Source organism: Mirounga leonina, unplaced genomic scaffold (genome assembly GCF_011800145.1).
Source record: "Mirounga leonina isolate KUSES-001 unplaced genomic scaffold, KU_Mleo_1.0 Mir_127, whole genome shotgun sequence".
Taxonomy (NCBI): Eukaryota; Metazoa; Chordata; class Mammalia; order Carnivora; family Phocidae; genus Mirounga; species Mirounga leonina.
Window position 1 is genome coordinate 78416115 of NW_023270316.1, and position 26007 is coordinate 78442121.

The 26007-nt window shown below is 39.9% G+C and overlaps 2 protein-coding genes across 2 annotated transcripts in view; one reads left to right on the forward strand and one right to left on the reverse strand.

Moving 5' to 3' along the window:
• The window catches only part of MICU2 (mitochondrial calcium uptake 2), a 173998-nt gene extending 164806 nt beyond the window's left edge, over positions 1-9192 (forward strand). Inside the window, exons 9-12 of the mRNA XM_035003699.1 lie at positions 1027-1198; positions 6324-6432; positions 6909-7066; positions 8551-9192. Coding sequence (XP_034859590.1) covers positions 1027-1198; positions 6324-6432; positions 6909-7066; positions 8551-8655 — 544 coding nt within the window. The 3' untranslated portion in view covers positions 8656-9192. The remainder of the gene's footprint in view (positions 1-1026; positions 1199-6323; positions 6433-6908; positions 7067-8550) is intronic.
• Positions 9193-19464: 10272 nt separating this feature from the next.
• On the reverse strand, positions 19465-20272 carry LOC118009589 (glutathione S-transferase Mu 3-like). Its single transcript, XM_035003700.1, has one exon. The coding sequence runs from the start codon at positions 20243-20245 to the stop codon at positions 19565-19567; it is 681 nt and encodes a 226-aa protein (XP_034859591.1). The 5' UTR covers positions 20246-20272; the 3' UTR covers positions 19465-19564.
• Positions 20273-26007: the final 5735 nt, after the last annotated feature.

A 26007-nucleotide genomic window follows, 5' to 3' on the forward strand; every position in this document is an offset into this window, starting at 1 on the left:
TCATATTTTAGACAAACCTCTGCCTTGACCCAGAAAGACACATGGCTTTGATAAATCTGTATATCCTCGTACATTCAGAAAATGTTGTAGGTAACAAACTCTTACCTATCACACAGATAGAAGCCTAAAATCAAACTGCCCCTTCATGCTTTTAAGGTTTATGGGCTAAATGTAGAGCCGAAAGCGAGTAGTTTTTGAACACTGGCAGTTTTTCTCCCACTGAACTGCAGTAGATTTTTCACCCCACGTATAATTCCATTAAATTGTGACATGACAGATTTTTAACATGTAGAAAGGTGAATAAAACTGTCTGCAACATGTTAAAACACATGGAGATAATACTTTTCACATGATTTAGGATATAAATAAATCAAGTGCAGCATTTCTGAGTTCTTGTTCAAAGAAGTTTTTTTTAATCTGATATCCTTTTAACCTGTACTTTTCTCAGGGAGCTGTTGGTGACCGTTTGATCAGACTGCTGTGTTTTTATTTTTAAAAGAATGTTGAGTCATTTATTCATATGTTCTTGTCCAAATGATTATAAATACTTTTAGGTAAATCTAAGATTTTGATACAAAGCCATTGACTACATTAATCAACTTTGGTATCTGAAAAATATTAAGAACCATTAATTATGATTAACATTCTAAAAACAGTAGCCCAACTGAATGTTAAGTTTCTCTGATTATGGATAATTTTTCTATGTTGGAAAAAAATTGTTATAGATACATCAGAGCAACATTTTACATAGTTTTGTAAATCTTTGTCAGAATATATGTTGCCAAGTATAATTTGCACAAACAAATTGAGTATAGGGAGTGACAGAGTGACAGTATTGGACTTAATCAGCTTCTCTGCATCCTCCACTCCCCCACTCCTTGCACAGCACTAATACTTTGTTTGACTCAACATTTCAAGAGGCCAGCCACTCAGTAGGTTTTGCTGAAGGTGCTTTGCGATCCTATTTACAATACTAAGGTTGAATGCTACTAGTTCCTTACATCAATTTAATATTTTAACATTTAGATTTATGGAGAATTTACAAACAGAGGTCCAAGAAATGGAATTCCTTCAGTTTTCTAAAGGTTTGAGTTTCATGAGAAAAGAAGACTTTGCAGAGTGGCTACTTTTCTTCACTAACACTGAAAATAAAGACATCTATTGGAAAAATGTAAGAGAGAAGTTGTCAGCAGGAGAGGTTGGTATACCTTTTTATTATGCTTCTGGTAAAGATGAAATAATGTTAGAAATATTTACCTAATTAGGGACACCTGGGTGGCTCAGTTGTTAAGCATCTGCTCAGGTTATAATCCCAGGGTCCTGGGATCGAGTCCTGCATCAGGCTCCCTGCTCAGTGGGAAGCCTGCTTCTCCCTCTCCCACTCCCCCTGATTGTGTTCCCTCTCTTGCTGTGTCTCTATCAAATAAATAAATAAAATCTTTTAAAAAATTAAATAAATAAAAAAGAAATATTTACGTAATTAAATAAAGTAACTTAAAAATTAACAAAAACCATGTTACTCTCTATTATTTAAGTATAAAATCAAGGTGAGAAATGTTCTTTACATACTGTTTTCATATGAATGAATTATTGCCTAAGATACAATCAGTATAGCAATATGAGTTTTGCATTTCCAGTAAAATCGGGAATAAGAATGTTCACTGTCACCACTATTACTTACTATTGTTCTGGAAATCTTAGCCAGTGCAAATTAATAGGATTAAAGAATATAAACATTTGAAAGGAGTCACAGTTGTCTTTGTTTGCATAGATGTAATTATATATCTAGAAAACCCAAGAGACTCAAATTGAAAAGCATTTAGAAACAGTAAAAATTCAATAAAGTGCCTGTTACAATGCTAATATATTAGCAATAACTGTCCTGTGTACAAATTGCAAATTAGAAAATGTATTGGGACTAGTGTGTGTATGTATATGAAGAAATGATTGCCAAACTACTAATAATGATTAATACACTGTTGTGAGATTTTTTTGTGACTTTTTACTTTATGTATTGCTTTTACTTCATTGTTCCAATACATGTTTTTGGAGTAGACATGTATTTTTATATAATTTTTTTAAAGCTATTTCTATAGTGAGGAAAAAGATAAGAAAATGTAATGAAGATCCCATTTATAATTACAATAGAAACATGTAACAATTAGAAATAAATTTAACGCCAAATATATGAAGAAAACCTTTAAGGTCTTGATAGATATAAAAGTTATCTAATTATATAGTGACATCTCCTATGAATGGGAAATCTTAGTATTATAAATGTAGCAGTTCTCCCTTAGATTCATCTATAAATGTAATGGTTATATTAGAACAGCCTCGGTTGCAGTTACAAATTAACCCTGAAATCCCCATGGCTAACACAAGAAAGATTCCTTTCTCAATCATGGTGTGAAGCTATGCATACAGTTGCTCAGGGACCCAGACTCTCCAAGCTCTGCCATCTTGGAGCTTTACCTCTGGAAAAAACATCATCTGCAGAGGCTGTGTCAGGAAAATAAAGGAGTGAGTACATTCTAGCAATTAAATGTTTTGGCCAAAAACATCACACTTGGTTATTGGCCAGACTAATTACATGACCCCCATGTAACTGCAAAGAGGCAAAAAGGTGTAATCTTTCCTATATGCAGGAATCAAAAGAGAACCAGATATTGGTGAACACGAATGGGTTCCAATAAAAATGCTATTGGATTCTTACAAGTGACCTAGACAAACCATAAAAGTTTATATGAAAAGAATGCTGAGGGGACAAGAGCTATATGGGAAATCTCTGTACCTTCCCCTCAGTTTTGCTGTGAACCTGAAACTGCTTTAAAAAAATTAAGTCTTTAAAAAAAGAATGCCAAGATAAAGTGGCATTAGGTTAATTCACTGGCCATGTGAGAGAGAAAATGAAGGTAAATCTCTGCCTCACTCATTACTCTAAAATTCCAAATGGATCTAAGAATTAAATGTTAAAGGGAAAAATGGGGCACCTGGGTGGCTCAGTCGGTTAGGCATCTGCCTTCGGCTCAGGTCATGATCTCAGGGTCCTAGGATCGAGCCCCACATCAGGCTCCCTGCTCAACGGGGAGTCTTTTTGTCCTTTTTTCTCTGCCTCTCTTCCCCTGCTCATGCTCTCTCTTTCTCTCTCAAAAATAAATAAAATCTTAGAAAAAAGAGAGAGAAAAGTGAAACTGGGTGTATTTTTGTTTTTTTAAGATTTTATTTATTCATTTGAGACACAGAGATAGAGAGAGAGAGATGAGCAGGGGCAGAGGCAGAGAAGGAGGCTCCCTGCTGAGCCAGGAGCCCAATGTGGGGCTCGATCCCAGGACCCTGGGATCATGACCTGAGCAGAAAGCAGACACTTAACCATCTGAGCCACCCAGGCGCCCCGAAACTGAGTGTATTTAGAAGAAACCTTGGAAACAATCATCTTAGAGTAGGGTATACATATCTTTCTAGGCAAAGCTCAGAAGCTTTCAAGGAAAACTTGATGAAATTGCTACCTAAAAGTTAAAATTCTGTTGCTTCCCCTCATCTCCTCCCAAAATTATAATCAAAGTCAAAAGAAAAAAAATAACGAAATGGGGAGGGGAGGAATATTGGCATCACATGTAGTAGGCCCATTTCTTTAATTTATAATGAGATCTTAAAAATCAAGAATTTGGGGAGCACCTGGGTGGCTCAGTCATTTAAGTGTCTGACTCTTGATTTCAGCTCAGGTCATGATCTCAGGGTCATGAGATAGAGCCCCACATTGGGCTCTGCACTGGGTATGGAGCCTGCTTGGGGTTTTTTCTGTCCCTCTCTCTTTGCCCCTTCCCCCTCAAAAAAATTTTTAAAAATCAAGAACTTTGAAGGGTCTTACATTTTGCCCTATTTAATATATAATGGGATCCTAAAAATCACTGTGTTAATAAACAGTAAAGTATCTGAGGTTTTATCTATTTGGAAGTTAGCCTGTACCATTTCATGGATGCTGACAAAAGACACGTGCTTGGGTCAGAGACAAAAAAACTTTATTATTCATAGCATAGCAACAGTATGAACATCATGTTTGGTCAGTTCCTCCTCACCTCCCAAGTCCTGCGGGGACCATGTTGAGGGGCCCTTGTGGATGCTGCCCATGCACATAGCCGAGAAAGCTCATTTTCAGGAATCTGAATCTTTTATAATGGGCAGTAAGCAAAACTGTCCTCTGCTTCCAAAGGAGACATTGTCAATATTCGAGGCTGTTCACTATACAAACATCCTTGGGAAGATAGTGTGGAATAAAAAGGTGGTTGGAGCCTTTGTTTGAAAGATGTGCAGAAACATGAGAGGCCCATGGACACTTGTTTCCTAGCAATAAGTCACATAACATTAAAAATCTGGGCAAAGGACATAAAAAAGACACAAGAAGAGAAAGCCACAAATGATTAATAAGAACATAAAACTGAAAGTGTTTCACATCAGTCACAATTCAAGACATACAGATTGAAACATTAATGGTGTACCATTTTTCACTTACCAGTAAAAGAAAAATCAGAAAGGTTGCACCCAGTGATGGCTTATGACGCAGAGAAATGGCCATTCTTATTTGTGCTAATAAGATCTATTGTTAAAAGTATAAAGCAAGGGGGGTTGCCTGGGTGGCTTTGTTGGTTAAGCGTCTGACTCTTGATTTCAGTTCAGGTCATGATCTCAGGGTCCTGGGATCAAGCCCTGCTTCAGGCTCTGTACTCAGTGGGGAGTCTGCTTGAGGAGTTTCTCCTTCTCTGTCTCTGCCCCCACTCACACACACACACTCTCTCTCTCTCTCTCAAATAAATAAATCTTTAAAAAAAAAAAAAGTATAAAACAAGGTGTAGAAATGTGTGAAGAAGATGTTCCCACTGTGTAAAACAGGGGTGTGTGTGTGTTCTTTTATATGAGTAGAATATTTCTGGAAGGGTACACAAAGAATTGGTAACAGTGCTTTACCTATGGGGAAGAGAACTGGAGGTTGAAGGAAGAGAGAAGACTTTATTTTTTATGCATAATATGGTTAGAATTTTTTTTACCATGTGTATATGTTACCTCTTCAAAAACTTAGTTAAAATTTTAAAAGTAAAAATTCCATAAATTCACAAAGGCTAAAAGCAGTAAAACTTGAATAAGACCACACATAAGCAGAGGACATGATCCTGAAGGTCCCTACAAAGAGAAACTTTTTCAGGAAGAGAAGAATTTATTTTCAAATTAAGAATTTTCATACTTGGGACACCTAGGTGGCTCAGTCGGTTAAGCATCTGCCTTCGGCTCAGGTCATGATCCCAGGGTCCTGGGATCAAGTCCCACATCGGGCTCCTTGCTCAGCGGGGAGCCTGCTTCTCCCTCTCTCTCTAACAAATAAATAAATTTTTTAAAAAAAGAATTTTCTTACTTTGTTTACTTTTTCAATGGAAAAACTAGTTTTTCTAACTTATTTTTTGTTTTGTTTTTATGTGTATAGGTTTTAAAGTCAGGTAAACCAAGGTTCAAATCCCCATGTACCATTTAGTAGACCTGAACAAATTACTTAATTCATGAAAGGTTACTTACCTTAGGCTTAGAGAGGCTAAGACCATGCACATAGTAAATGGCAGAACTGAAGTTTCAACATAGGTTCCTCTAACTCCAAAACCCAGTGCTCTTACTCAGTGCTGTGTCCATTGATAAAGCAGAAAAACAAGGAGGCAGACCACTTAACAGGATGTATTAGTTTCCTTAGGCTGCCATAACAAAATACCACAGGCTGGATGGCTTAAACAACAAATTTGTTTTCTCACATCTGGAACCTGGAAGTCTAAGATCAAGGTGCTGGCAAGTTGGTTTTGGTGAAGTCTCTCCTCCCAGTTTGCATACTTCTCACTGTGTCCTCACATGGCCTGTCCTCTGTGCATAACACACAGAGTCAGAGAGCCCTGGTGTCTCTTCGTCATTTTATCAGGATACTAGTCCTATCAGATTAGGGTCCTACCCTTATGACTTCATTTAGCCTTCATTGCCTTCCTAACAGCCCTGTCTCCAAATACAGTCATGTTGGGCGTTAGGGTTTCAACCTATGCATTTTGAGAAGACAGAATCCAGTCTGTACCACAGGGCCACCCCAGGTCTGGCCTACTCCAGGAGACCCCTTTCACCCAGTGAGCAGTCTACACAACCATACACTGTGGCCATGCCCATTCTCTTTAATAAGACTTTCTTAGAAAGCTATAAAAGTTTAGAAGGTTTATGAAAGAAACAGGACTTATGCTTATATTCTACGATTTTTAATGTATTTACAAAATTGTAATTAAAATTCACTTCTGTTATTTTATTAGAGCATTAGTTTGGATGAGTTCAAGTCATTTTGTCATTTTACGACCCACTTGGAAGACTTTGCTATTGCTATGCAAATGTTCAGTTTAGCTCATCGTCCTGTCAGACTGGGTAAGTTTTATGACTTAATTTTTATCATCTATAAACAGTGTCACTCTATTCTTCAACTAGAACATACTGATCAAGGGGCCAGTTATCAGTAAAACAGTTGATTGGCCTTTTAATTCATTGTGGTTACTCTAGACTTAAAGCATTGACTCTCACATTTAACAATTACTTTATTTGCTTTTACTTTCCTTATTTTTCCCCTAAGAAGGAAAAGAGAATATTTAAATACCTTCTTTAAAATATTGGTTAAATTAAAATAGCCTGCTTCTCTTTCAATTACTTTCATGACATTTCTCAGCCAAATTTATTATTTCGATATGCTCTTAATGAGTATTTTTGGTTTTGTTTTACTTCCCATTAATGAACATTTAGATTTGTTTTTGCTTCTCAAATAATAAAATTTAGATGAATTCCACTTAGACTATTTCACTATTTCACCATCAGCTATGGTTGATGAGTTCTTTTATGTTTTATTTCAGCGGAGTTTAAGAGGGCCGTGAAAGTAGCAACAGGACAGGAGCTCTCAAACAATATTTTGGACACCGTCTTCAAGATCTTTGATGTGGATGGTGATGAATGTCTTAGTCATGGAGAGTTTCTCGGGGTTTTAAAAAACAGGATGCATCGAGGTTTATGGGTAAAGATTTTGAGTTTTTAAATAATTACATGTTTACATGTAATTGAATGAATGATATTTTACACCTAGAATTTGGACAAATCTATAGTCTTAAATGGAGGCTTTATCATTTATAAAGAGATTATAAGCTATGATCACAACACGGAGATACCTCCTACAGATGGAATCCAGTATTTTTCTTTGCCTTTATTTTTTATCTGAATCTATTCAGAAATCATAGCCTAGAATTTTGCCTTGGGCTCTGTAGTTAAGACACACCTAAATTCAAATCCCAACTCTGTCACTTACTAACTTCCTAATCTTGCAAAGCCACTTAATTTTTCAGAGCCTCACATTCCTCATCTGTGTACAATGAGGAAACTAATAGAATCTACTGGAAAAAAAAGTTTTAAGAATTAAGTGTAGAATATTTAGTATAGTGTCTGAGAGACTTGAAGTAAACGTTAGCCATTATCACTGCATTCAAATTCACATATTGGTCTGTGGGACAAATAAAACTCACAATTTTGTTTAAAGTCTTCAGGTTGAAAACATGGGTGGAAAGAGAACTATGTGATAAGCAGGTAGTTAGGCCATAAGAGAGGAGAGAGAATGAGGGAGAGGATATGGTAGGTTCATAAACAAATCTATTTATTTACAACTCAGAAAAGCATGTTCGTTTTCCTGCTACAAACATTTATGGAAAATGAATAAATATGATTTCTATTAGCAAATATGTTTTACAAGCTTTGTAGTAGTACCCAGTACCTCATAGTTAACAGTCATATATCTGGAAATTAAACCAGCCTTTGCAGTTAACAGTTTAATATACTAAGGAGCTTCTTTGCCATTTCTCAAGAGACATTAAATAGAAGACCTGTAAATCGATCAGCAACTTTTGCTTCCTTTTGGCAGATTTCCAGCAATGCTGTGCTCCTGTGGTCACCAGGATACAAATATTTTCTAACCTTTACTTTGTTGTTTAACTGAGAAGACCCATACAGAACCTTTTAATTCATAGAGCACTTAGGTGAATTATATTATTTCTTCTTAAGGGTTCTTATCAAATGTATTGTTTTCATTTTTTTAACTTCGGCAAGGTTAAATCAAAGTTTTAGGCTTATAATTTTTATCCCACTTAGCTAAATAAAGTTCACCGTTAAAAGGGAAACATTATAAAATATTATAAAGCATTATGAAATAATCACATTTTAAACCAATATGTGAACAAGATCACCCAAAGTCTTCATTATCTTCTTAGGGAGGAAGCTCTAATCACGTATACTTAGCTTCCATTCCCTAGTTACCCCAAGGATATTCTTACATCACGTTCACTTTTTTGTCTTTTATCCTGTCTTACTTACAATTCTGTTGCAGTTATCTTTTACAACACAATCCATCTCATGTACTTTTTGGAGGTGTGTGGGGAATAATAACAGAGCTCACATGAAATCGTGTTTAATCTTGAAGAGAATGATCTCTTTACTTTTACTTTTGGTTAACAGGTACCACAACAACAAAGTGTACAGGAATACTGGAAATGTGTGAAAAGAGAAAGCATTAAAGGAGTAAAAGAAGTCTGGAAACAAGCTGGAAGAAATCTCTTTTAGAAAAAGATAATCTGAGAATCAATACTGCTCCAAATGTCAGAATTTGGAATTTGTTTAAAATACTAGATTTTTGTCTTCTTGATTTTCTTTGTAATATAAAGATGCCTTGTATTTACCTTCTGAATCAATAATTTCTTAATAAAATTTCATTAAAGAACTTAGTAAAAATAGATACATTCTGTCAGAGGGCCTAGAATTGAAGTAATGCTTTGTACTTTGATAAGATGGAAAACCTAGTTATTCACTGATTTCTTAGACACAGTAGTACAACGTGCTCTTTGGAAGGGTGTCAGCTAGTACTTACAGAAAAAAGTATTTGATATACAAGGCCAATATCAAGTCCAGGAGTCCTGATGTTCCCAGTAGAGCAAATTAAATTAAAAACTTCTCAGGTTTTCTCATCTGTATCTCATAACTCATAAGCTTCTTGTGTATTTTATTTCAGTTAGCTGTATATTAGTTGTCTTAAAAATAATGTGTAAATTTCAATATCCTATGTAGAAACAGAATAAAGTATTTACACAGATACAAAAATTACATGTGTTTTTTTACATGTGTTTTTTAAAGCTTTTTTTATAAATGTAAATTCTCTCGTTAGTATTGACAACTTACTGGTTTATGTTCTTATAAACTAGTGTAATTGGTGGGGTGGCTGGCTGGCTCAGTCCATGGAGTGTGCAACTCTTGATCTTGGGGTTGTGGGTTTGAGCCCCACACTGGGTGTAGAGAGTACTTAAAAATAAAAAAATAAAAAAACTAGTGGGGCACCGGAGTAGCTCAGTTGGTTGAATGTCTGACTCTTGATCTCAGCTCAGGTCTTGATCTCAGGGCCATGAGTTCAAACCCCATGTTGGGATCCACAATGAGCATGGAGCCTACTTTAAAAAAAAAAAAAGGCAAAAAAACTAGTGTGATTGGGGAATCTTGATCACAAGATCAGGGTCTCATGGGATGTATTGGGTTGTGGGTGAATGTTTAAAATGGCACTAAAATTAATTGGCATTAAATATAAAATGCTGTTATTAATAAAATGGCATTTTTTAACACAGTAAGTGAAAATTATTTTTTAAAAATATGCTTCTCAAACAAGAATATTGCAAATATTTAAAAAACATTGCATTCCCTGATTAAATGGCTGACTCTGAGACTGGAGCAGGAAAGGTACAAGATGAACCTGGAAGTGAAGTAGTCAAAAAACAATGAGGACATACCAAAAGGGCAAGAGCCACTTGAAGGGGCCCTCCCTGGCCAAATATGATACAATATGAGTAACAAAGTAATTAATGTCAGTAAGGGATCATAACCTATTGAATGAATTAAGAATCAATGAGCTTAACACTGATAATCAATTGATTAATGGGATAAGAGGAACCTCTCCCTTACAGCTGCTACATGGAAAACTCCTGTTTGAATAATGCTTGAGAATGACAAGTGGTAAAAGCTTTTGTCCAATTATTATTAAAAAAAACATTTATTTTGGTGCTGATTAGGAAACATAAACTTATTCTAACTCACTATTTTAGGAATAACTAATTTTTGTATTTCTTTATTGTAAAACCAAACCAAGAGAAAAGATAAGCAGTGCAAATAGAGGATGTACATCCTCCCATCATTTCCTCTTAGCCATTAAAATACTATCTGACTCTCCTACCTGACTGCCCAGTTGTCCTTATGGGTAAATATTAGGGGTATAAAAGTCAAAACCTAGGATAGTTTCTGGTGTTTTCACAGTCTCAATTTTTCCAGCTTCTACCTGGCACTGACTCCCTCTGCCCACTTTTCTCAGCATCCAATGAATACTATGCTCCAGCCCTATAAAACCTCTAGCCTTTCCCCACTTACACCCATGCTTTTCATTTTCATGTTTCCCTACCTCCAAGCCTTTACACACACCAGCTTCTCCTGATGGCAATGATTTTTGCTCTCCTGTCGTTGTGGCAAAGTTTTAGAAATCCACTTGCTGTCTACATGTCAAGTATGTCTCTACTAAACTGTTAAATCAGGATTAGGAACAGTGCCTTAGTCATCTTTATTTTTTTATATAAAATGTATATATTTTTATAATAAATATATTAAAATATAAAATTTATGTAATTTATAAAATTTTATATAAAATATATGTTAAAAAATAATATATATAGGGGAACCTGGGTGGCTCAGTCAGTTAAGCGTCTGCCTTCAGCTCAAGTCATGATCCCAGTGTCCCGGGATTGAGCCCTGCATCAGGCTCCCTGCTCCGCGGGGAGCCTGCTTCTCCCTCTCCTGCTGCTGCTCCCCCTGCTTCTGCTTTCTCTCTCTCTCTTAAATAAATAAATAATCTTTAAAAAAAAAGTTCTCATATCTAACCCCATTCTGTTTATATATATATATTTAAAATTATATATATAGTTATATATATAATATATATATAGTTTTAATATTTTAAATCTAGCTGAGTACCTGGCTTATAGAAAGCATCCAACAAATATTTGTATAAAGGAAGGAAGAGGAGAATGGGACAGAGAAGGAGTGGAAGAGAAATAGGGAAGGAAGGCTTTTTTTTTTTTTAAGATTTCATTTATTTATTTGACAGAGAGAGACACAGTGAGAGAGGGAACACAAGCAGGGGGAGCGGGGGAGGGAGAAGCAGGCTTCCCGCTGAGCAGGGAGCCCGATGCGGGGCTCGATCCCAGGACCCTGGATCATGACCTGAGCTGAAGGCAGATGCTTAACGACTGAGCCACGCAGTTGCCCCGGGAAGGAAGGCTTTTAACGTCCGTCAGTAAGTACACAAACAAGAACCTGCCGGGTTGCCAAACATAAAATGGTGAATTAAGACAAATGGTCACTGTTGTCATGGAACTTATAGTCTAAAGGTAGAGACTGAAAACTAACGAGGAAACTTTTTTTAAGATTTTATTCATTTATTTGAGAGAGAGAGCATGAGCAGGGGGACGGACAGAAGGAGAAGCCGACTCCCCACTGAGCACAGAACCTGACATGGGGCTCCATCCCAGACTCCAGGATCATGACCTGAGTCCAAAGCTGAAGTTTAACTGACTGAGCCACCTGGGCGCCCCTAACCAGAAAACTTTTTAAATATATCCTCATAAATTAAGATTTTTTAATAATAAAGCAGTGTTAGAGAACAGAGGAGTAGACTTTCTTAAAACAGGAGTTTTCAGGGACTGAGAAAATTTTCAATTTTCCAAGACAAAAGGAGATGTTCTACAACCAAAAAATGAATAATTCATTTTCATCATTATCGTATGATTGCTGCAAACAACTTGATCCCATTTGAAAAGGATATGGATAAAATATTTGTATCAAATAAGCAAACTAGGTTTGATAGTGTCTCCTCTTAGCAGTGTGGAGACAGTCACCTTGAAAGCAGCTGCACTTTCTAATCTGAACTGAATCTTTGGTCCTTTCCTTTTCTCTGATTTTATGGAATAAATGATCATTGAGTCTCCTGATATTTTGGTGGTTAGCTTGTACTTCTCTGCTTATCTTGAAAGCAGGGAGGGTGGCAGTTATCCTATCCTGAGCCCTGCCTCCACCTCTTTTCTCCTTGTCCACTCCCTTAGGAGATTTCATTCTCACCTCTGGCTTCTGTTCCCTCCCCTGAATTTCTGGCCCAGTTACCTTCTGGATGTCTCCCATTTTGTTGGTCCGACTCAACATGTCCAAAACTGACCTGATCATCTCCCCCTTTTCCCAAACCTTGCTTCTTCACACGTATCCCTCTGTTTCAGTGAGTGTCTCTCAATAGACCAAAGCGGGAACCAAGCAGTTGTCCTAGAATCTTATACTCCCTTATTCCTCCATATTGAATGAAGTCCTGTCAATTCTACTTCCTCAAAATCTCCCAAACTTGTTCTCCACCTTCCAGCCCCATTGCCACTGCCTTAGTTCAGGCCCTGAGTGGTTAGTTATTACTTAGATCACCACAACAGAATCCTGGTACCCTCCAGGCCTGGCCCCCAATAAAAGCACAGTGATTCAGCATCCACGCTGGTGTTAGACTACCTGGATTCAATCTCAGTTCCATCACTTGACAATTTCCTAATCTTTGGCAAGGTACTTAACTTTTATGTGCCCAGTTGCTCATCTAAAAAGTGGGAATGATTGTAATTCCAATGTAATAGTGTGTTATGAGGATTAAATGAGACATACATAAAATGCATGGGAGCAAATCTTCATTATGTGTTAAATTACTGTTGTTAACTTCTTTGACCAGATTTAATTTTTTTTTTAAGATTTATTTATTTTAGAGAGAGAATGAGAGAGAGTGAATGAGCAGAGGGAGGGAGAGAGGGAGAGGGAGAGAAGGAGAGGGAGAGAGGGAATCTCCAGCAGACGCCACACTGAGTGCAGAGCCCATCATGGGGCTCAGTCTCATGACCCTTAGATCATGACCTGAGCCAAAATCAACTGAGCCACCCAGGTGCCTCACACCAGATTAATTTTTCTAAAACAAATCTGATCATGTCACCACTACTGACAATCCTATGACACTACAGTCACTACAAAACAAAATGCAACTCCTACATGATCTTGCTACCACCTACTTCTCTGGCCTCATCTCCTAAACCTCCCCCACACACCTTACACCAAAATTACTTGCTAGCACCCCTGCTGGCCATGTTCTCACTCTCCAAGTATTTGGACTTGCTCGTGCTCTGGAAGATGTTCCCACCTGGCTATCTTCTCCAAGTCCTACTTCATTTGTGAAGTTTCCAATTTTTCTCCCTGCTTTTCTCTCAAACTCATTTAGGCATTCCCTCTCTCAGCTCCCTCAGCATCTTTTTTCCACCTCTTTCAAATCTCACCAAGTATACTGGAATTTTTCATTTGCCTCTCTCACTCAACTAATAGCTCATTAAGAACAAGGACCTATAGTTCTTTGAACACCATCTCCCCAGCATCTATCAAAGAGCTGGCACATAGTGGTTGCTCAAAAAATATGTGAGAAATAAAGAATAAAAAAGGAAAAGGAGGGAGGGAGGAAGAAAAAGTGAGACAAGTAATATCCCCATATGTGCATGACTTTTCCTGATATTTCAGCTTTTCTGTTACAAGACTGGGCAGGAAAAAGAGAAGAGCCCTCTTAGGAGCTGTCTTCTCAGAACTATAAGACAGCTCTGGTTTGGCCTCTGCCTTGGACATAGAGGACAAATGAGAGAATCTGGCCAGGGGCTCTGCTATGGTTGGAAGACAGAATAGGTGCTAGAGATGGAAACAAAATTGAAGTGCCATCCCGAAAGTTAGAAAGAAATAGGTTTACCCTCTGGGAGTTAAATCAAATAAGCAAAACATAATGTAGAGAGTGATGTCAAGGAAGATGGCAGCGTAGGAAACTAAGAATTTGTACCTCCACCTAAACAACTATCAAACTGGCAGGAACTGTCTCAAGTTACTATTTTGGAACTCTGGAGCTCAGTAGAAGAGGTTCAGCCCGTGGGAGAACTCTGTGAAGAAGCTGGTAAATTTTGGTGAATTTGAGCCTTTTGCAAGGTTGCAGTTACCAGCCCAGGAGCAGGCAGCTCTGGACGTAGCAGCCTACATTCCTGGTGTGCCTTACTAGACCCAGGGTGGGCAAAAAGAACATTGTGTAGATAGCTGATGGCTGCTTTTGCTCACCGAAGGACCAGAGTCAGCCATTTTTGAACACCCACTTCCTAGGAGCAGCTTCCCAGCTACCAGGGATTTAAAGAGACAAGACCTTTTTCTTCTTCCTCTCAGGAGCCAGAGATTTAAGGAAATTTTTGTCAGGTCAGTGGCTGGCCACAGAGAAAATGGAAAACTTCAGTGACCACAAAACAAGAAATACACGCTTTTTAAAAATAGTTTGGAAAAGCCACAAGAGGATGGATCTATCCACAAAAAAGCAAAAACAAGCAATCCCAGAGGAATGGGAGAATTAGGTTTCGAGAGCTCCTACAACATATACTTAGAATGTTGAGTTCTCAACAAAAAATTATGGAATATACAAAGCAACTGGCAAGTATGACCCATTCACAGGAAAAAAAAGAATTTCACAGAAACCATCCCTGAAGAAGCCCAGATACTGGAATTAATAGTCAAAGACATTAAATTAACTGCCTTAAATATGTTCAATGAGCTAAAGGCAACCGTGGACAAAGACTAAAGGAAATCAGGAAAATAATGTCTGGGCAAAATGAGAATGTTAATAAAGAGATATTATGAAAAGCAACCAAACAGATCACTAGAGGGATTCAGCAGCAGATGGATCTGAGTGGCTAAAAAAGAAATGTTTGCCCACTAGTAACCAGAGAAATGCAAATTAAAACAAGATACCAATTTACACCTTATCAGATTGGCAAAAAATAGGAATCTGATAATACCAAATGTTCATGTGGATGTGGAGCAACAGAATCCCTTCCTCATGTGCTACTGGTTAGAAAACAATCTGACAGGCTTTGGTGAAATTAAGTACATGTTCAACCTGTGACTCAGAAGCCTCCCTCTTGGACAGATGCCCTCAGAGAAACGAGCACAAATCTACAAGAGGGTGTGTCCGAAGATGTTCATCCCTGGATTAACTGTAGTAGTAGGAAGGTGGAGGAACACAAGTGTCCACCACTAAGAGATGCATAAGTAAAATGTGGTGAGTGCATGCTGAGGAATACTAGGTAGAACAGAGAACTATAAACCGGAACAACATGGATAAATCTTCAAAATATAATATTGACTATAAAAGGGAAAAAAAACAAATAAGACTGATAACAAATACAATTTACCCAAATTTAAAATACATACAAGAACGACAATATTGGCAGAGGGGAGGATGGGAGGGAATGGCTGGGGAAAATGAATAAAGAGGAAAACAAATAAATAAAAAAAATTTTTTTTTAAACAGACTCCTTTTTTTTTTAAAGATTTTATTTATTTATTTGACAGAGAGAAAGAGAGAACAAACGAGCACAAGCAGGGGGAGCAGGAGAGGGAGAAGCAGGCTCCCTAACGAGCAGGGAGCCCAATGCGGGGCTCTATCCCAGGACCCTAGGATCATGACCTGAGCCAAAGGCAGCCGTTTACCCAACTGAGCCACCCAGGTGCCCCACAAATAAATAAAAACTCTTAAAAAATAAATAAAATGAGAGAGGCATTGCATAGACCAATAATGATGGTGTGCCTCAAAATAAGAAGTATGATTAACTCAACACTATGCACCTGAGGTCCAATATAAAACAAAAATATAGGGACACCTGGGTGACTCAGTCGGTTAAGCATCTGCGTTTGGCTTGGGTCATGATCCCCAGGTCCTGGGAAGGAGCCCCACATTGGGCTCCCTGCTCTGCGGGGAGCCCGCTTCTCCCTTTGCCTGCCACTCCCCCTGCTTGTGTTCTCTCTCTCTCTCTGACAAATAAATAAATAAAATTAAAAAAAAAAATCACAGCCTAAAGGATCTGAGGTAGGCAACATCACCTAGTAAAATGGCTTCATATTATAATTTAATAGAATATATTAGTATATCTAAAGAAAATTTCTCTCAGGCACTTACACTGGACTTCTCTTCAGAAAACACAAGCAAGAAGAGAATGGACCAAAATACTCATGAGAGTTAGAAAGAAAAAACCCACCAACCTAGAATCCTGTATCTAGCAAAATCATCCTTCAAAAGTGAAGCCAATGAACAAAAATTCTCAGACAAAAATTGAGGGAATTTGTTGCCAGTGTACCAGCTTTGCAGGAAATGTTAAAAGAAATCCTTCAGAAAGAAAGAAAATTATGGGGGCAACTGGGTGGCTCAGTCAGTTAAGCATCCCTGTTCTTCAGGGAGCCTGCTTCTCCCTTTCCCACTCCCTCTGCTTGTGTTCCCTCTCTTGCTGTGTCTCTCTCTGTCAAATAAATAAATAAAATCTTAAAAAAAGAAAAATTTTGGAGGTCAGAAACTCAGCTCTGCATAATTGGACAGTACTAGAGAAGGCATAAATGAAGTTTTTTTTCTTATTCTTTATTGATCTAACAGATCTAATTGGTTTGCTCAAAATAATAACAGCAACAATGTCTTGGGTGATTCTGGATCACCAGCTTGTAGATAAGTGAAATGAATGACAGCAATGCTGTAATCGCTGGACATGAGGGAGGAATTGGCAACACCCTGTTATAATGTACCTGCAGGACCCAGCAGCGTCTATGAAGTGTATAGTGTTCTTTGACATGGGGACACAGATTAGTTGTAAATGTATATTGAAAACTCTAGGGTAACCACTAAAAAAATAACCTATTTAGGTTATTTTCAAAGGCTTCCCCTAACAGTAAAATATGAACTGCTACCATGTCCCAAGGCTCTTCCTCCCCTTCCCCCTGATTCTCCCAACATTATCTCCCATTGCTCTCCTTCTTGCTGCCACCATGGCCATTTTGTTTCTCCTGGAACCACCGCCACCCCCCCACCCCCCCTGCTCCCCGGGCTCACTCCTGCCTCAAGCTGTTTGCCCCTGCTATTCACTTGCCCTATACGGTTCTGACTCTGGGTCTCCCATGCGACTCACTCTTCTACTCGCTGCTCTCTGCTCTATTTTTTTTTTTTTTTTAGATTTTATTTATTTATTTATTTGAGAGAGAGAGATAGCAAGAGAGAACACAAGCAGGTGGTGTGGGGAGAGGGAGAAGCAGGCTTTCTGCTGAGCAGGGAGCCCGCCTAGGGCCTAGATCCCAAGACCCTGGGATCATGACCTGAACCAAAGGCAGACGCTTAATGACTGAGCCATCCAGGCGCCCCTGCTCAAACTATTCTTATCAAAGAGACTTTCACAGACCAATGCCCATCCTCTTGTGATCTCCAATCACTCCATCTTCTTACTCTATTTTTTCTTTATAGAACTTTATCATCCCCTACAAGTATATATGTACATAATTTTTAATTTGACTATTCTCTGTCTATGCTCTTAGAATTTCTGCTCCATAAGAGTAGGAAATTTTTTTCACCATTTTTCTTATTCTCATTTAACACTTAAAAGAACACCTGGCACATAGTAGATGCTCAACAAATATTTTTGAATCACTCAATAAATAAATCAGAAAGAGCTATGGACCAGCTATGGAAGCATAGAAAAGACACCACAGAAATAAGCAACGTGGGGCGCCTGGGTGGCTCAGTTGGTTAAGGGTCTGCTTTCAACTCAGGTCATGATCCCAGGAATCTGGGATGGAACCTCGTATCAGGCTCCCTGCTCAGTTGGGGACCCTGCTTCTCCTTCTCCCTCTGCCTGCAGCTCCCCCTGCTTGTGCTCTCTGTCTCTCTGTGTCAAATAAATAAAATCTTAAATAAAATTTAAAAAAAGGAATAAAGCAATGCAATGCAGAACTTACCAGAGAGAGGGAGGCTGATCAGTGAAGCATCCTTCTGAGACAGATCTATCCCTATTAAAAGATTAGCACATCAAGCTATCAGAGCCTGTGGTTATCAAGGCTCACATAGTTAGTGCTCCCTGTTCTTATTTTATGCTCACCAAACAACCTTCTGATAATCTGGTTCCATCTCGTCTGCTTACAGGGATGAACAACTCTGGTCAGGGGGTGCCTGGGTGGTTCGGTCAGTTAAGCGTCTGCCTTGGCTCAGGTCATGATCCCGGGGTCCTGGGATCCGGTCCTGCATGGGGCTCCCTGCTCAGCGGGGCGCCTGCTTCTTCCTCCGCCCCACCCCCTGCTCGTGCTCTCTCTCCCTATCTCTCTCTCTCTCTCTCCTCAAACAGATAAATAAAATCTTAAAACAAAAGCAAAACAAAACAAAAAAAACCTCTGGTCAGGCCAGTCTTTCCTGACCATCCTATGACCTTGATGTGGTCCTTCCCATGGGAATTCGTTAGGGCTCTTGGACACAAACAGTAGAAAACTGTTCTGAAATAAGTTATACGAAAGAAGAATTTATTGAAAGCATGGAGAGGTGTGTCACATAGTCAGACCCTGGGAAGGTCAGAGGAGCAGCGGGAATTAGAAATTTCTAACTCCAGCCCAGGACCTGAAAACCACTAGAACTTTCACAGTCCTTTTCTCCTCTCCGCCTGTGGATCATTTCATTCTCTTTCACTGCCCAGGCAGCAGAGGACCAACTCGGCTCTCTCTGAAATTCGAAAATTCCAGGGGAAGGTGCTGATTGGCTGGCCATCTGGCTCATGTTCCATCCCAGACCAATCAACTGTGGCCAGAAGGGTGGGGTCTATAAGAACACGGCAGCTTCTAGGGGTCCGCAGGGTTGGAGTGTGGCGGAGGAGGGGCCTTTTCTAAAAGAAGGGGTTGCTGCTTTCAGAAGAATGTGAAGCTACTGGGCAGATACACGGTCGATTCTTTCTCCACAGGTTGAAATTCTGTGAGCTGAAACCAGTTTAGGAGTCTCTAGAGGCATGCAGGGCAAGCTAGTACTCGGCGCTAAAGGAGCAAGGTGAAACTTACAAAGAAGTTTCAGGAAAACTTTCAAGAAATTGGCTGCCTGGCCAAAAAAAGGATACAGCTGAGCAAGTTACTCCTAAAGTTCAATATACTTAACTCTTTTTCATCAATACATTTGAAAGCATGCAATAAATTAAGAGCTATGTATAAGGTTTTTGTTTTTTTTTTTTAAGATTTTTATTTATTTGACAGAGAGAGACACAGCAAGAGAGGGAACACAAGCAGGAGGAGTGGGAGAGGGAGAAGCAGGCTCCCCGCCGAGCAGGGAGCCAGATGCGGGGCTCAATCCCAGGACCCTGGGATCACGACCTAAGCCGAAGGCAGACGCTTAACGACTGAGCCACCCAGGCGTCCCTATGTATAAGGGTTTTTTTTTGTTTTTTTGGTTTTTTGTTGTTGTTGTTGTTGTTGTTTAGCCTAAATGCTATTTATTGAAAAGAGCAGAGAAGAGAGAGTACATGCCCCCTAGGGACAGGATGGATAAAACAAGCAGTGCAAGTCCACCTCCTGCTCAGCGTATTTTCTTGTTGCCCCACTGGGCCATCTTGTTGTTGACGGGCATCTTCAGGAAGCGGTCAGACTGCATGTATTTAGCTATCTTCTCCAAAGCCTCAAAACGGCACATGAAAGCCTTCAGATTTGGAAATTCATCTAGGCACTTGGGTTCAAACATACGGTTCTGATCTAAGACATCATAGGTGAGGAAATCCACAAAGGTGAGCTTTTCTCCTGCAAACCATGAGAATTTCCCCAGGAACAAGGAGAACTGTTTCAGTTGTCCAGGTAGCTGTTCCAAGTACTGAGGCTTCAGTTTGTCAAGGTCAGGGCTATAGCACAGTCGTATCAGCTGCAGGCGGAAATCCATTATTTGGTTCTCCATGATGTCCACTCGAATCTTTTCTTCTTCAGTCTCACCACACATATTGTGCTTGCGAGCGATGTAGCGCAAGATAGCATTGCTCTGGGTGATCTTGTTCTTACCGTCCATGAGGTAGGGCAGGTTAGGAAAGTCCAGGTCGAGCTTGAATTTCACATCCAGCCATTGGCTTCTATCATAGTCGGGAGCTTCCCCGCACGTGTACTGTTTCTCCTCATAGGATGTATCGGTGAACTCCAGGAGCATGCGGATGGCGTGCACCAGCCCGCGAATATCCCAGTAACCTAGAACCATGGTCGACTTGGACAACGACATGCTGATGTTGTTTCCGTGCCTTCCAGGACTGGTGTATAAGGTTTTAATTTGATTTGTATATTTGATTTTTTTCCTCCTCTTGCTAGAGCATGTTTTAGACTTTTATGTGGGGCCAAGAAGTGAAATAGTAGGACAATTGGGGTAAGCTGAGAGCTAGGCCTTCAGCTGCCAGCCCTTGAGTCTTCCTCTGCAAGCCCTCAGGTATCCCATATGCTAGTAGAAGCACGAGGGCCTGGAATCCTTCTCCCAATGATACGTGAAACCTTTCTCCGGACTCCAGCCTTTTCCAAAGAAAAGCAGAACCAATATCAACAAATGCACATGTTGAACAGCTGAGCTGAATGCCACCTTTGGAGAGTTACTTCCACATTCTCTCCCCTCTCCTCTTAAGTGGCAGATATTTACCTCTAAATTATAATGGCTACAAGGATTTTTAAAGAAATTTCCCTGATGTTACCTGGGGAACTGGAAGGCAAACTAGAAAATCGGAGTTTGATGCCAGTAAGGAAAAAGGCGAATAGACCGGGGCCACACAGGGCAGGCAAGGGGTTAGGTTTTGTTTAGTGGAAATTACCTGTGCTCAAAAGCTGGGGTGCAAATCAACACCAATACCACCCCAACGCCAAAAGGATGAGATTTAAAAAAAAAAAAGTAGTAGAAAAACTTAAAGAATCCTTGTAGAGAGCAAAATGGAGTCTCTCATGTCAAGCGAGAGCCCGTGTCAAGCAATGATGTAAGCCGCCAGGACCAATGTCAGCTGACCCTCCAGAACTGATAACGAGCAGAACCAGAGGTCTGCAGAGACCCCAAACTGATTATATCCCTTTAAAAAGGGAAGGGTTTTGGCAGCAAACTGTCAGACTCTTCAGACCTGACCCCTCTATATCTGACCACTTCAAAAAGGCAACCACTGCCTAAGGCTCTATCCCTTGGATGTCGGAGTAGAACCAAGAGCCTTCCCTGCCTGAATGCCGTAAGCAGTGAGTGTGGAGAGCTGACCCCGACCAGCCTGAGACCTTGGCTCGACTACGCGCCCACAGACGGACTTCGAGTTTAGTTCATTAACTTTCTACACCCTTCTGTTATCTTGTTTGTCATGTGGTTTGTCTTCTGTCCTGCTCTGTGTGCCGTGTAAGAAGCCAAGCTTAATCCCATGGTGAAACGTCATTGAGTTTGGAATCCTGAACCAGCTTTATAATTGAGGTTTAACTTTGCTTTATGACTGAATAAAGCTGACATTGTGAAAAGACACAACTCGTGTGTGCGCCTTCACAGCGTGCTCATGACAATCCTGCAAATCACTTGCAGTAGCTCTGCAGTTCATTGAAAATCATTAACACACACACACACACACACACAAAATCCTAAATATGAATGTTCCACAAGATGGCAGTCTTGCTTTTCCAAAATGTTTATCTGCCTTGGGCACCAAGCATGATCTTTAACAGAAAAACCAAGCAAATGTACAGAAAATTATAGAACATTTCAAAGACGACTTCACTATTGAAGGAGAAGAACTGTGGGAGACTTTGGACTGACTTTGGACCCACACGCCTAAAGTAAATATTTACCAGCTCTTAGAGAAATAAACAGTGAGTTACCGTAATTATCACTAACATGTGCTGTTTGTAACTGGTTACTCAGTGAGGAAGGAAATTAATCTTTGGAATCACTAGGTGACACTTTGTAATTGGGCAGGTTATTTCTTCAGCAGCATTAGAATCAAACCTTTATTGGAAGCTCCTCTGTTCGATGCACTCTGCTAGGTGCTAGCCCTCCTTCTCTAAGAGTTTTCTTTCCAAAAGGATGGAAACGGGAAAAAATATTTTGCTTATAACATTCATACCACCTAGATTTATAGAATATTTAGATGCTCAATATTGCAGGGAAAAAAGGATTAATTAATAACTCCATTATTGTTTGCAGAATGTCATAGAACTCTCCCCAACTACAAATTTTACAATCCAAAGAGTATTAAAGGAATGGTCATTGCAGTATCACTTCAAATAAGAAAAATTTGGACCCAACTTGAATATACAGCCCCATGAAAATGAATAAATAAACCGTGCTATAGTTGTGTTGTGGATTTCTAGGCAGCTGTCAAAATGATGAATGAATCAAGTTACAGGATTCTGCTGGTCACTAAGCTATTGTCTCTGGGTCCCAGCCCCTCCCCTCCACACGCTCTGCTTTCTGATGCTGGGCTGACCCTGCAAAGCCTGTTTCCCCTTTGCTGTGAGGCTCTGCGCAGCTGGAGGAGCTGGAGCTGTCCTGGCTGTGTCCCCGCAGTCACAGCCTTTGCCCTGGCAGCAGATGGTACCAGTCTCTCGCTTTTGTTGTTATTGTTTTAGAGCTTCCAGAACCAGCTCATTGTGTCCTGGAGGATGAGCACTGAGTGGCAGGCGCCCCCTCCCTGAGCAGGACAGGGCCTTTCCTTGAAGCTTCCAGACTCTGACACACCTAACCTTTCCCTTTGTGGCCCTGGCCTGAGGAGCCATAGCTCTTGCTACAGGTCCTTTCTCTGTGTCGCCCTTTGCTTTTTTAGTTCTCTAACACCTGTTCGACCCATTCCTTAATATTATATTTCCTCTGTTGAAATACTTCTCACCGACCCTGGCTGATATAATGACCATATAGCAGGAATTATAGATATATAATATAGATAGATGATACATAGGAAGACAGAGGGATTCATATATACATATTAGAACATACGTGCATATATACATACAAGCCTATATCTACATTGTTGTACATATGCCACATCTATACCCATAGGCATGCATTGTACTTAAAATTTCATCTATTCCTCACAACAAATGCTGTGAGACAGACGCTATTACTCCTGTCATACGAAAGAAGAAAGTGAGTCTCAGGGAGCTGAGATTAATTTCACAATAGTACATAGCTAGTAAGTGATGAACCTGGGATTTGAGTCCAAATATCACCACTCCACAATCTATCTTTTTTCTACTCTGTTCAAAGTCGGTTTATCCTGAAGAGTGCTCTATATCAAAGGTCAGTCCCTAGGCTAGTCCACAAATGTGGTTTTTTTTTTACCTCATAATACAAACTATAACACTATTCAAATAACACCAGAAAATATAACCATCATATACAAGATTGCCTCCGTGATTGAAGTTATGGGGAGTTCGAGAAAAATTGGGGAAACATGGATATCCATAATTCCAGGGCACTTGTCATTCATTTGTTCAATTAATATGATTTAGTGCCTTTTGTGTCCCTGGCAATGCTCTGGTAAGCAAAATAGAACCTAATCACTCTGTCAAAAAGTTTACAGTCTGGGGAAAGTGATTGTTTTTAATTAAATAATCTCCCATAGGAGAGGTACCTGAGTGTATTATACAGAGATTTAACATAGACAAACTGCATGACTGCAGGGCAGTTCCAAATGCTGACCCCTCTACACACACACACACACTCACACTCACACGCACAGACACTCGCACTCACACACACAAAAGCTTGGCGTCTACGCATCTCCTGTCGAGCATGGCGTGTCCTCCCTGCTTTTGTTTTCCAAGCACTTGTCAGCTCTTAATCGAAAGTGATTGTAGAGAGATATCACAGCAGTAGAGACTGTGGAGTTGTGTAATGTTTCCTGAAAACATGCTCTTCTCTCATAAGGAGTCAATCAATGTTTCCAACAGCAGCAGCCAAGCCCAGACTTTTCTCTGTCAGCTACACGCAATCAGTAACACATGCCTGGACTGATCGATGAATAAGTGGCCAGGAGGCCTTCTGGGGGACAGACTTCCAGATGTGCAGACATAAATGTAACCAAACCAGAAACTCTTGCAATAATCAGGGTCAGGAATCTATTTGTCATCCCACCATGACAGCTAAATCTCTGGGCTCCCTTTTTGGCTGCATTTCATTAGTCAAGAAACAGATCATTAGTCAACTATGCAGCAAAGAAAAAGGCCTTGCTGCAGCCTAGGTCCTCAGAGGGATGTTAAAATTAGTGTGAGAAACCTCACAGAGAAACAGGGTATTGGTATAGCCTCAAAGTACCTCCCCCAAAATACTTACTAATTACTGTAATGGTTTGAGTAGATGTCCACACAGTCTTTGACATTCCTCCCTGTCCTTTGAGTGTGGCCGGATTTAATGACTGTTTTCCAATGAGTAGTGTAGGGAAAGGGGAAAATTGTGGCTTTACAGTAGAGATAGCATCTTACCCAAGTGGTGGAGTCCAAACTAGTATCACAGTAAAAGCATGTCCACCCTGACATGATGTGAGAAGAAAGGCACATCATCTCTGTGGCTTTCTCCCCCAAACCTCATAACCCCAGTCTAGTCATGGGAGAGCATCAGACAAACCCAAATTGAGGGACGTTCCACAAAATACCTGAGCAGTCCTTCTCGAAAGTTTTTCTATGAAAACCAAGGAAAGTCTAAGAAATGGTCAGAGAAAGAATTATTGACTGAAAGCCAACCTCCAAGTGGGTTAGGAAGCACTTTATTCATTGTGTTACTGAGGACTGTAGCCTGGGAGACACTCTTTCAGATTGCTCTGAAGATCTGCTCCGAAGCTTGTTAGTTACAGGGGAGTCTATATTTACTTTTTTTATTTTTTTTTAAAGATTTTATTTATTTATTTGACAGAGAGACACAGGGAGAGAGGGAACACAAGCAGGCTTCCCACTGAGCAGGGAGCCCGATGTAGGGCTTGATCCCAGGACCCAGGGATCATGACCTGAGCCGAAGGCAGATGCTTAATAACTGAGCCACCCAGGCGCCCCAGGAGAGTCTATATTTAAAAAGGTATAGGGATATACATGCTTGTAAGCAGTTCTCCAAATACTTGTGCTTTGCAAGATATACTTTGGTTGCAAAAATTAAGGTTTTCTGATTTCCACATAGACACGAGAAAGACCCTTAGGTCATCTTAATACATTATATTTCTATCATATCTGATTGTTCAAAACTATTGCCTGCATCCTTCTGCTTAACTTGTTTCCTAGTTCTTCCTGTTTTGGATATTTTCTTGAGGTCACTTGAGATGGTCACAGAAGGCTGACGTCTTTCACCTACTACAGTTTCAGTACACAGAAGGGGACTAAGAGGACATGATAACTAAATGCAAATCCTGGACCAGGAAATTACATTAAAGAGGAAACTGGTAAAAACCAGTCTGTAGTTTAGCTAAAAGTGTTGTGCCAATGTTAATTTCTTAGCTTTGATAAATATGCCATGGTTATGTAACATACTAAAAGCAAGGAAAGCTGGGTGAAGGTTATATAGGAACTCTCTACACTATCTTAATAACTTTTCTGCAAATTTAAAATTATTTTGAAATAAAAAGTTTAAAGAAGAAAAGGGAAAAAAGCCACCAGAAGCTGGAATCCATCTCTACTAATGCATATGGCATTTCTGCTATTTAAGTAATACGTAATGGAAATGTTACTTTTACATTCTGCAAAGACGTTGTCTGCAGAGGAGAGGTTGGTCCTCTAAGAATTGGACTCAACCCCTTAGCAACTAGGCCAGGACACAGGAGGATTCAGGGAAGGCTCCCCTGAGGCAGAGATGAGTCAGGTCTGAAGGAGGGGTGAGAAATATCAGGGTGAGGTGGACGGAGTGGACACTCTGTAGGCGGAGTGGGTAGACGGAGCAGCATTGCCAGGACCTGAGGAAGCCTGGACTGAGGTTCCAGGGGAAGGAAGGAAGCCATGGGGGAGGGAGGTGAGTGAGGGTGGCAGGCGCAGAGAAAGCCGGGGGGGGGGGGGGGGGGGGGG

Excerpts from the sequence above, each read along its gene's own strand:
- LOC118009589 (XM_035003700.1), bottom strand. The coding sequence starts at position 20,245 with ATGTCGTTGTCCAAGTCGACCATGGTTCTAGGTTACTGGGATATTCGC.